General features: G+C 32.6%; 1 protein-coding gene across 1 annotated transcript; it reads right to left on the bottom strand.

Moving 5' to 3' along the window:
- Window positions 1–4,825: 4,825 nt before the first annotated feature.
- Window positions 4,826–9,237, bottom strand: LOC108992980 (argininosuccinate synthase, chloroplastic). Its single transcript, XM_018967759.2, has 10 exons — window positions 9,089–9,237; window positions 8,494–8,552; window positions 8,299–8,386; window positions 7,337–7,478; window positions 7,049–7,097; window positions 6,712–6,894; window positions 6,268–6,342; window positions 6,003–6,188; window positions 5,681–5,769; window positions 4,826–5,578 (listed from the first exon to the last, which is right to left on the bottom strand). Exons 1-10 carry the CDS (start codon window positions 9,153–9,155, stop codon window positions 5,026–5,028), a joined length of 1,491 nt encoding a protein of 496 aa, XP_018823304.1. The 5' UTR covers window positions 9,156–9,237; the 3' UTR covers window positions 4,826–5,025.
- Between the last annotated feature and the right edge of the window lie 3,152 nt (window positions 9,238–12,389).

Raw genomic sequence — 12,389 nt, 5'->3', positions numbered from 1 at the left:
TTGTCGAAATCTAGTCCCAAGTCAAATGATAGAATACTTTTCCTTAACACACTCCATGCCGACAAAAACAAAAAGTTAAAACATGGATTACAAAAAGTTACCAGAACTGCTTACACTTGAGAAACAGAAGAGTAGAAAACATAATCGTCTTCCAGCATTATTTCAAAGCATTTACAATAAAGCTAAAACATGGATAAGATGATAAGTACTAAGGTAAAGCCTATCCAATCCTGTAGTGAGTTTACTGTAAAATACACGAAAAATACAAGCTAAAAACCAGAATCTAAAATAGCAATATAAAATATGAAAATGGTGAAGATGTACCTGCAGAAGCCATGTTTGGAGAATGCAGACAGACAGATCTTTCCCTCCTTGCTCCTCACAAATTATCAGCTATCAATGGGGCAAGCCAATGGACATATGGAGAGGAGGAGGGACCTAACCTCTTATAAATAAAAACTTATGGAGTCTACCCATTAAGGATTCAAATTCAAATGGGTCTATAAAAATTTCAGAATAAAGACTCTTGAGTTTCGAGGCCTACATACGTAATTATACCACAATATAAATAAGATATAATCATATATTACTAAGGTGCAATAAACCCCAAATGATCACTCAACTTAATGGGTTAAAACAACATACCATTGTGAGCTATATATATATATGTCTAACTCGTTTTATAAAACATGCAATCAAATGAAGCTCATATTTAAAAATATTCTAACATTTACATCTGAAGAGTAGGCAGCATTTATATGTTGTAGATGTGATGCAACCATAACTACAAGCCCAAGTCTCCCCAGATGCACAGCCAACTTGAAACTCAAGAAGCCTTTTCTGTTTCCTACTTTCCTGTAATGATATTATGGTAGTTTGCTCTGAGGAGAAAAAGAAAATAATTTCATCAAAACTCATTCACCTGTTCTGATTGTGTCACAAACAGAGGATACAGAATCACAAGTGATTTTTCTATGGGAAGCGTGAAATTGTGACTGGACCAAAAACGGCAGGAATTATCACAAGTAATGAACATAAAGAAAATGCCATGCCAAACACAAGTAGGATATTCAAATTTAAATTCAGATCAGGAGACATCTACACAATATGCAAGGAACTTTAGAGGTATGAGAACTGGGGACTACCTGCTTTGCACAGATTTGGAGTTTTTCTTTCCAGGTACCATCTGCAACAGCAATTAAGGAATCTGGTTGAGCGAGATGCAAGCAAGGACATTCCCAAAAACTCAAACCTTTGAAGTTGGTTCGCTTCTCTCATGAGACTCAAAAGTATCTCCCCGTCGGTGTTTCACCAACCAATCCTCCTTGCTTTTGAAATTCACAACCTGATCAATCTCAAGTTGGCCAAGGATTTCTTGGCCGCATGAGTGTCAAGCTGCGTTTATTATCAACAAGTTTGTTCTTATGAGTTGAAAAAATGATCCATACAACAATTTCTAGAAATCAAAGAAATTATTGCGTGTTATGAGATGTGAATTTACGCAGTCTAACAACACTAAAAGAATAGGAAAAATAAAAGAACGAAATAGGAAGAAACTTGAATTCAGTCAAAAGGTCGAGTTTTGAAATTGAATATCACCAGTTATTCAATGTTGTTAGAGCTCTTCAGTTTCAAGCAAATTTGTCTATTCAGTTTTGGGGAGATTGTGTGCTTACTGCAGCCTTTCTGACCACTAGAACACCAATCCCTACTCTTTCTTGAAAATCTCCTTATGAATCACCGCTTTCTTCTAAACCAACTCTCTCTTTTCTTCTTCTAATCCTATGATTTCTCAGACTTCTGATTCTATTCCCTCCTTCTACCACTCCTATTCGAAGATCTTCTAGTATGGATGGATCTCCTAATTATTTGCAAGATTTTCACTGTCAAATGAAATCTCTTTCAACTCATTCCAATTACACTTTCATGGATCCTTGTTCCATGCATGATATTAAGCCTTAAGCTCTTTTTTCTTCTTTCTCATAACCAACTTTATCCTCCTCAAGGCCGTTTATTGTTGCTGTTTCATCTCAACAAGAAGATCTAGATTATCACAAAACATTTTCCCTATAGATAAGTTGATTGCCCTTCAATGTCTTCTTGCTATTGATGTAGTTTATAATATTTTCCTTATCAATTAGATGTAAATAATGCATTTCTTTGTGAAGAATTACATGACTATTCCTTCTAGTTTTGCTTGCTAACAAGGGGAGTATCAATTTTTATTCTTTAGCCAAATCATTATTTTTGTTGAAACAAGCCCCATGTAAAGTGGTACTTGTGTTAATGCATATATGCTGTTGAGATTTTTGAGGATTTTGGTTTCTTGGGGCCAAGTCTGTTAATCTGAACAAAATAGAATAGATTCCAATGCAAAATGAATTCATAGGAGATGTGTGCGTGTTGGATAGGATTCATTTTCCATGGAACAAAGTGATTTTTCACTAAATTATACTTGATTTTGCCACTCCTTTCAGAACCCAAGTCCATTTGTGGACTCTCCTCAACAGCCATATCTTGATGGAGCTCATCCTTTTGTAGAAAAGGTCTCTTTCTTTTTTGCCAATAATTTTCCTGCATCTTAAGGATGCGTTTGGATAGTAAAGTATTTTCAGGTATTCTGTGAATAATAGAAAAATGTAATGATAGAATATTAAATAGTAATAAATAGTAGTAAAAAGTATGTAAAAAATAATAATAAAATAATAGATAGTAGTGAGGTATTCTGAGAATACTTGAGTACTCTCAGCAACGACTCTGATCATGTTTTCTCAGTACTTGAAGGTCTATTATTGGTTAGTGTGTGTTTCTTGGACACTCTCATTTCATGGAAATCGAAATGGCAAACTATAGTTTCTGGATCATTTGTTAAAGCTGAATATCTGTCACTAACTTCTATCTCTTGCAAAACAAACTTGGCAATTTTTTCTCAAAAGCATTTTCAAATTGTACATCCTCAGTCAACTCTCTTATGTTGTGATAATTGATCAGCCTAAGAAATTGCTGCAAAATCTTTTTTTTTTTTTTTTTTTTTTTTTTTGTAAATAAAAATATTGAGATCAATTGCTAAATTATTTGTGAAAGAAATCGAGCTAGTATTATTGGGATTTAGGACTCTACATGTTACTTCTCTCACAAAAGCTTTTTAAATTTTGACACTTTCTTTTATAAATTTCTTGGAGGATGTTTACTATTTAGAGAGAGATTTTAGTTCAATTTTTTTAAAGTTGTTTGATTTTTGTGTTTATTTAAACCATGAAAATCGATTAAATGATTGGATGTAAATTATTTTAAAAAAATCGAAATTGCTTTGATATGTAAGAGATAGAAACTTATTTTTAGGGCTTGTTTGGGAAAAAAAAAATTCATCCCAAAATTCACATCTCATCTCATCTTCTTTCCAAACATCACTCAAAACACAAATACTTTCAAACTAATCATTACGACTTTTTCAAACTAATCATTACAACTTTTCCAAACTTTCAAACAAAAAATAAAAAATAATTCAACTTTTTTAAATTTTTAAATAAAAATTATATGAAAAAAATTATATTCTAACAATATTTTAATTTTATAATATTTTTTATTCAACTTTTCTTTCTCTTTTTCTGATATCTTATCAAACAGCTCAAACTATCTCATTAATATTTACAAATTATCTTATTATTATTTATAAAAATATAATTTCTTTAATTTAGTAAAAATAATTTCTTTATGGATGATGAGTAGAATAATTTTTTAATTTAAAAAAATAAAATAAAAAATTTATTTATAATATGTGATATAAGAATGATGAATAGAAGGACGAATGGAAACAATTGTAAGATTAAAGCAATTTGATTCGAAAACCAAGGAAAGAAGGCAACAAAATTCTGAAGTAAAGGAAATTATTATTCTTTTACATATTTTTCCTTTTTTCCAGGAGAAATTTTTTTTTTTTATTTTTTTTTTAAAGGGAAGAGGTTTTGAGGTAAACAAGTTAGATTTTACTTGTGAGCTGTGAGTGTATCACATTAAGGTAGGAGCAATAATACAGGAAAAGGCTACTCTTCCACTGGGGTTATCGCTGGTTTTTTATTTTATTTTTTAATTTATAAATATTTTTTAATAATATTATAAATTTAAAAAAAAAATATTTAAAAGTTAAAAAAAAAAAACATGTAAAAGGAAAGAAAACAAACAAACAAACAAAATGAACCAGAACTCCTGGCAGGAGCCTAGCTGGAGCTTCGGTGGCTGTAGGGCACCCATGAAATAAAATTCAAATATGGGTGAAGGAATCTTCGGAATCATTCCATGTTTGCAAGTGGGGACCACACACGAAGGACCAACCATTTTTTAGATTCCTCTGTATCTGGCAATGGGCCATGCACGAAGGAAATTGATTCCTGATAACGACAACATAGACTGAGACGAAAAAGTTCTCAAACTCTTTTCTTTTCTTAAATTATTTTATTTTATTTTATTCTCCATCATAGGTTAAGGTCTAGATCGAATATTGAGAATATTTTATAATTATTTATTATTATTATTATTATTATTATTATTATTATTTTTTAAGAGATAGAGATCACATGTACGAGATCTTTTTTAAATTTATTATTTTTTATTATTATTTTATTTTATTTTATTTACAGAATATCTCATTACCCAAACGTAACTTAAAACTTGAATTAATTTTGTTTGGTAGCCAGAAAATGGGTCAAGATGGAGTAATAAATCTATAAATTCTCTATACTTTAAATATTTGGATTCAAATCTTTTATGACATATTTACAGCGATACAAAATGTTGGAATTGTAAAATGAATTTCAAGGAAGATATATTAGAATACCAAATATTATTAATTATTAAAAAAAAAAAAAAAAGAATACCAAATGTTACTTGGTTGAGTCTAGAAAACTAAAACATGTCACCAACTGATCACTAAACAAACAGAGAGAGAAATGCTAAGAAATTAGCAATGGCATGAACTCCAATCCAAATTGATTGTTGATCACAAGGACAACAGAAGAGACCAGTCTCCTAGATACCCTGTTTAAGCATCGATCGAACCCTCGTTGGAAGACCATAAAGCCGAATAAACCCAGCAGCATCAGCCTGATCATAGATCAAGCTGTTCTCAAAAGAAGATATATCTTTCCTGTATAGGCTATAAGGACTCTTTCGGCTTGCCACTGTAACAGAGCCTTTGTACAGTTTGAGGGTAACTGAGCCGGTTGTAGACTCCGTTATCTTCTCCATGAATGCATCCATCGACGCGCGAAGTGGGTCAAACCATCTGCCTGCATACACTAGCTCCGCATATTTAAGGGCAAGCGAATCTTTAACTTGCATGGATTCTCGATCGATTGTCAAAGACTCCAACTCTTGTACTGCGGCAAAGAGGATTGTCCCACCTGGAGTTTCATAGACTCCACGGCTTTTCATACCAACAAGTCGGTTTTCAACCATGTCAACTCTGCCAATTCCGTGCCTCCCACCAATCTCATTGAGTTCAGAAAGTAGAGATGCAGGCGAGAGCTTCTTCCCATTGAATGAAACAGGAAGACCCGATTCTATCCCAATTTCAACATATCTGCAGGAAATGAGGGAAATCAAGGCATGGATAATATAGGAAACCCATCAATAGATAAATTATACATAGAGGTTAAACTGAAAACTTAAGAGGGTAACATACTCAGGTTTATTGGGAGCATCTTCGGGGTCCACGGTCAACATGTACATATCCTTCATAGGCTCATTTGTTGGGTCTTCCAGAATGTCACCCTTTAATAGCATAGAACATACACACATGAGACAGAGACAGAGAGAAGAAATTAGCCCATCTCTTACAAACGTTTCTGAACAACATATGCAGACCAACACTGATTCGAAAATCAGGAGCTTTTTTTATAGATGAAAATCAAGAGCTTTTGACAAGACAGAAGAGGAATGATTGAGCAAATGTTGTGTTTGATAATTCTATAACAACAAAAAATAGGAAAAAAGTTAAATGTTACCTCATGGCTAAGGTGCCACAAGTTCCTGTCCCTGCTGTATATTGATCTCTTTGTTACTGGGACAGGCACCTTATGCTTCTTAGCATATTCAATAGCATCTTCTCTCCCTGTAATATCCCATTCCCTCCAGGGAGCCACAACATTTAGCTTGGGATTCAGAGCAAAGAATGTGAGCTCAAAGCGCACCTGATTACACAAGAATGATTTGTGTAAGAGGTAAATATATGGCAGGTCATAAAATTTAGATCTCAATCACGAGGCATGCCTGATCATTTCCTTTTCCTGTACATCCATGAGAAACAGCATCAGCTCCAACTTCATTGGCAACATCTACCATGGCCTGTTTTTCATAATAAATCATTATGAAGAAGTAACATGTCAAAGATTAAACAGAGCAGTAAATAATTTGAAAAACAACATTGATAACAAAGAGCAGAGAAAGGAGAAGGGCTCTCCAACCAAAAACACATCCCCTTTCGATTCATTTAAATCACAAAAGATTGTTATCGATAGAGGATCTAAAATCTGGTTACAAACAATGGATTGCAATATAAATAGACAATAGTAAAGGCAAGTAGACTTCTACAAAAGCTCCAAACAGTATTTATTATAAATTGCCCTCGAAAATCCACGAGCTTTCTGTATATTTTTTTCACAGGCTCTGTATTTAGAATCTACCAATGCAACAAAATTCAAAGTAGGTGTTCACCTTTGCAATAACAGGGCGAGCCATCGACGTTCCCAGCAAATATTTCCTCTCATAAACTGCACCCGCTCTCAAACAAGGATATATGAAGTCTCGTACAAATTCCTCCCTTAAGTCCTTCACCACTAACTGAGAAGCCCCGCTGGCTTTAGCCTTCCTTTCCAAGCCTTCCAATTCCTTTATACCCTATGAATTTAGCATATGGGAGATCAACCACACACACAAATAAATAAGAAAGAACTCAGTAATGCAAATGGTCTGGTCTTAATGAACAATATCATCTGAGAACACAAAATAAAGTAATCCAACTCTGAAGCAAGCAAGTTGCTACTTAAAATACCTGACCAACATCAGCAGTGAAGCAAACAACATCACAGCCATAGTTCTCCCTGCAACGGAAAATTAAGAGAAAAAAAAAAAAAACTATCACAGGAAAGCAAATAACTCCACTATCTCTTCTAAATGCACCTCTCCCTCCAATGTTTGGACAAGAGTCTAGAACAAGAGTCTAAAATTGAGACCAATAGTCTAGAACAAAAGAACCTTGAGGCACTTCTGTTAACAAACATATACAGGGAATGTGCCAAGCAGAAAACAGGTGCTAAGAAACACAAAACAAGGGACATACCTCAGCCATGGGACAATGACTGATGTGTCTAAGCCACCACTATAGGCCAAAACAACCTTATTGAATTTACCACGGAACCCTCCATTGAGTATAGATCCAGAAACTTCCACCTCTCTTTCACTTTGCAACACCGCTCGAATAACTGCATCTCGAGGGCAAATGAACAGTGTTGCAGAGGCTAGAACAAGTTAATCTCTAAAGGTTCATGTAAAAATGTCTGAAAGACATATATGTACTCAAATATCACAGAATATGGCATTAAGAAAACTGTCATTTTTAAAGATTCAAGCTTCTTTGCTCTGATATATCATGTGATACAATCTGCAACAACCTAAATCAAACACATACTGCATCTCAACTTGGATACAATTCAGGATACAAACATGGAGTAGGCATATTAAACCTCAGGCAGTATAAATAAAATAGCTTCAAATCCCTGAGTTGCAGAATATGTACGAATACACCATTAAGTGAATGCATATACCGAGGAACAAGTTATTAAGGTGAACAAATGAGCATATTATCTTAGTTGTTGACTTTAGGACATTTTGCAACAGAAAAGCAGACACACAACCATCAATATCCTAGGATTTAACGAAACAGATAAGCTACAATTTATTTGTTGGAAATATTAGTCGTCCTGGGTGTGATCAAAGAAGTTTAAAAAACTCTGATGTTTTCAAACGAAATATAAACATGAATAAAGAGACCCGTTAGATTAAGAATTGACAGCTAGTTCAGATTTCATGTAATGATCAAGAATCCTTAATCTATATGTTGTACAATTTGGACTGTTTAAGAGATTTTTGGCAGTAAATTAACACTGAACGTACTGGTAGTGGTGATGACATGGTGTGAGTTGAGGTAAAACATCCTATACCCATGACAACAGAAGCAAATCTACTTCTAACGCCACAAACCGAACAAGACAATAGCCGAAACATATAACCAAACAACCTCACCTTGATTGTTACGAGACTTGGTAAAATTGCCAGCGTTACTAGTGGCTGCAACAGCATGGCCATGAAGCTCACTCGTTCTAGCCGCCAACTGTCAATAGAATTCAAGTAATCCCAGTGATTATACAATGAGGATTATATCTAAAGATGTGGAGAACTACCACCTATGAACTTTAAAAGAGGACTTGGCATAAGTACCTCTGGGAAAGAAGACAATATTCTCGGGCAATATACTCTTTCGTTGTACAGGAATGACTCTGTAATTAGTACAAGTTACACATACATTCAGAAATTCAATTGGAAACAGCAGAAGCAAGCATAGCATATGCAAATCAACTGTTTGGAAATCCTACTCTCTTTTCGATCTTTCAAAAGACGCAGCAGATTTCTTGTTTGAATCACAATATTAATTTCATAAGACTATCCAGAGAAACACGACTGAATAATTTCATTAATTTGCTGCTGTTATTGTATCTGGGTAGGAAATTTTCCACTGGGTTTCATAAAAAAAGATACATTTTCAACAGAAATATTTTTTTCACAAGAGCTCATGAAAAAATCTTTGCTCAAAACAAATGGAGAACATAATATATTAAAAGGAATAAATAACAACCATACAAAAGCCTGATTTGTAACTTTCCGATGCGCGTCAGAAATCATATCAACGAAAAAAAAAAGAAGAAGGAAAGAACAGAAATCCACAATTAACATGCCCGGACAGAATGTTAATGAAACATGCAAAATAATTTCAAAGAATGAAAGAAAAAAACCCCAAAAAAAAAAAGAAAAGTACCTCTCTTGGGTGGTAGAAAAGCGAGGCTGGTGGGCGAGCATGGCGAGATTGCCTTAAACAGAGCCATAAACACAAAGCCTAAAATATATCTCCGGGGAGTCTCTCAAATCTCTTTGCGTCCTCTGTTTTGCCTCTGAAACTCTCTAGGCCGGTAGCGGTTGTTTTATAGGAAGACAGCGCACTGTTTGCTAGGGTTGAATCCGAAGATTCACACAGCTGTGGTGGACCCCACCCCACTTCTACCTCTATATTTTATTTTATTTTCCCTTTAATTAGTTTGGTCATTTTCAGCTACATCTTTTTAAAATATTTTAAACAATTTTACGCTTTTTTCTTTTCTTAAATAAATCACTTTGACTAAAAAAACATGGTTTATGCCGCCGAATATTAACGTACATTAAATATAATATTGGTGTCATTAAAAATATTGAAATATTTTAAAATATTTTATTTTAAATATTTTAAAATATATATAAAGTCCCGTGAAATCATTTCGTATAAAGCGAACAGCACGAGAACGTCGTGTACTTGTAGTAGTAGTGTGGGGCTGACTGGCCCAGGAGACAAGGGAATCAGCCACCACGTGGGTCCATAAAAAAAAGTTAAAAAAAAAAAAGCGAGTAAATTAAGATTCACGTTAAAAAAATAAATTAAAAATTTTAATTAATTTTTAAAATGATATTTAACACTTTACGAATACATATAATATTACTATAATTTTAGATACATTCTTAAGCACACGTGCTCGCTCTTTTAAAAGTATCGTGATTTATTATTAAAAAATTATTATTTTTAAAATTTTAAAATTATTTATGTTTTAAATTGTAAATATTGTCTCTAAAATAAAGAGAGAGATTTGATTCCTTCTTACTGAAGATATTATTGTCCCAAAGATTCTTGAGTGGGATTCCAAACAGTAAATATTGTCGACAGCATCTCCTTAAAAAGTTAGTCAAACTTAAGGTTAACGTGGTTGCCATGAAATTTCTGTTTAAAGTAAATAAATTATTATCTATGTCTTTAGTTTCCATCTGATCATGTCTCCCTCTTCTTCCACAACATCAGGATTTTATTCATTATTTATTTGATTGATGCCGACTGTTTTGTTTGTTTTGTTTTTAATTTAAATTATTGGTTTAATTTTTTATTTCTACGTGGAAAGAAAAAGAAAAAGAATATATTAAAAAAAAAAAAAACTCATGAGTGGCTAGGAAGGGTAGTTGCCACCAAAAGGATTCCTAATGCTGGTCAGCTTTAGAACGATTCATTTTCTAGAGTAAAGAACAGTTTACCAACCCTGTTTTTTTTTTTAAATTTAATTATAAACGATTCTGTGTATTAATATATATATTCATTCAATATAATTGGTTAGAAAATAAATATTATTAAAAATAATATTAATTTAAATTTAAAATATGAATACAACAATATTAATACGCAGATTGATACGTAAATTTACTTATATAAAATAAAATTCATTTTTTTTATTCTTAAAATAAAAATAATTAATAATATAAAAATAAGAAAATTAAAGGCAACTCAGGAGGGACAGCAGACAGTATGAACGGGACAACCTGGGAAGGTCGGCTGGACTTTTCTTTGTTGAAAAATTTTATTCTCTAGTCATAATAATAAAATAACGAGAAAATATTAAATACTTGAGAATATCTTGATATTCAAACTAAGCCTTAGAATAAATTAGGTGAATTGTGTGTTTTACACAAGAATATAATATTTTTTTTTTTTTTTTTTAACAAGGGAGGGGTGGACTTGCAGTTTTCCTATTATTTCTTATTTTATTGCTTTTATTTTTTAACTTATAAGATCGTTCACTTGGTAATTAACTTTGGGCGTATTGCATATAATAATCCGCCGGTAAGGTTTTTGTTATTTAAGAGTCGGTGTGACGGTTATTGTAGGATTATAATATAGTAGTCATAAAAGATATTCACAATAGAAATTTTTAATGAAAAAAGCTAAACTCAGTCGCCTCGCGTAAGCATAGGAAAAACACGACTGATGTGATAAAATAAAAATGCACCGTTTAGTAGAAAAAATGGAAACGCACTGTTTGACCCCAAACATTTATCCCCCCCTCCACTCGAGCTCTCCTTCGTTCTCTCAATTTCGTCTTCCCTCCCTATCTGCTTTTCTTCCCATTGAAGCCTCCCTCGAGTCCTCCCTCCATCAAAGCCTCACTCTCTCCATCTTAATACGTTACAATAACAATCTCACAAGTAAAAGTACTAGCAAGATTTTGAAATTTTACTTTCCTTAAATAATGTTACATATAGGCTTAAGCCATACAAGTCTCACGTAAGTCATTTGAAGAAAATGATATTCATAATAGAAAAATAATTTATTTTTTCAAAAAATTTACACAAGATAATTTGAACATCCTAAGCGTTTAGATGTTATTTTATTTTGTTTAACTAGGTAAGATAGTTTAAATTAATTCTTACTGATTTTATCAATTTTATTTTATACGTGGGGCCGGGGAAGCAAACTAATTCGAAGGGAGAGTCATTTAGATTGTGTTTAGATAGTAAGATATTTTGAGATACTATGTGAATAGTAATAAAAAAATAATAATAAAATATTAAATAGTAGTAAAAAATAATAATAAAATAATGAATACCTGAAAATACCTAAGTACCCAAACATATAATATATATAAAGAGATGAAAATTCAAATTAAAATAAGAAGATAAATTATATATATACAAGTCTTAAATGCACAAATCTCACGCATGTCTTTTATAAAAAAAAAAAAAAAAAAAAGAGTACTTTATTATCTTGATTAGAAAATGTGAAAAACACATTTTTTCTTGATGAAACCTATATTTTTATAAAAGATTTGCGCAAAATTTAACATTTAAAACTTATACGTAGCATTACTCAAACAAAAAACGAATAATTTTTTCTATTTCCAAAAATCCAAAAAAGTAATTAGATCAAGCTAGCATTATTATCTCCATCTCTATCAATTGACAAACGACGACATGAGCATATATAGTACAACCATTAATAACATTTCCACAGAGAAACATCATTCTATGGATTCGAAATCTACATGATTAATATTTGGTGTGTTGGTTCTGATAAAACCCACATGCACTATGCCATGTACAAACTCTTCTCCACCTCACATTAAAATTTATCGATACTGTCGCGATCTCATGACCTGATCTATAGTGGTCCAAAGATATATATATATATATATACTATCTATAGATCTTTCTTCAACATGATGTTATTGATATGCATGGCAAATTAGGGCAAGTGGGAATCAGGTCCCATG

This window comes from Juglans regia, chromosome 2, assembly GCF_001411555.2.
Source record: "Juglans regia cultivar Chandler chromosome 2, Walnut 2.0, whole genome shotgun sequence".
Classification (NCBI taxonomy): Eukaryota; Viridiplantae; Streptophyta; class Magnoliopsida; order Fagales; family Juglandaceae; genus Juglans; species Juglans regia.
The sequence above is the reverse complement of the archived record's forward strand: the minus strand, read 5'-3'. Positions and strand labels throughout refer to the sequence as shown.

Coding starts and splice junctions, on each gene's coding strand:
- LOC108992980 (XM_018967759.2), bottom strand. CDS start 9,155: ATGGCTCTGTTTAAGGCAATCTCGCCATGCTCGCCCACCAGCCTCGCT. Junction 8,387..8,493: donor TATTGTCTTCTTTCCCAGAG/GTACTTATGCCA, acceptor TTCTATTGACAG/TTGGCGGCTAGAACGAGTGA. Junction 6,189..6,267: donor CAGGAAAAGGAAATGATCAG/GCATGCCTCGTG, acceptor TTGTGTAATCAG/GTGCGCTTTGAGCTCACATT.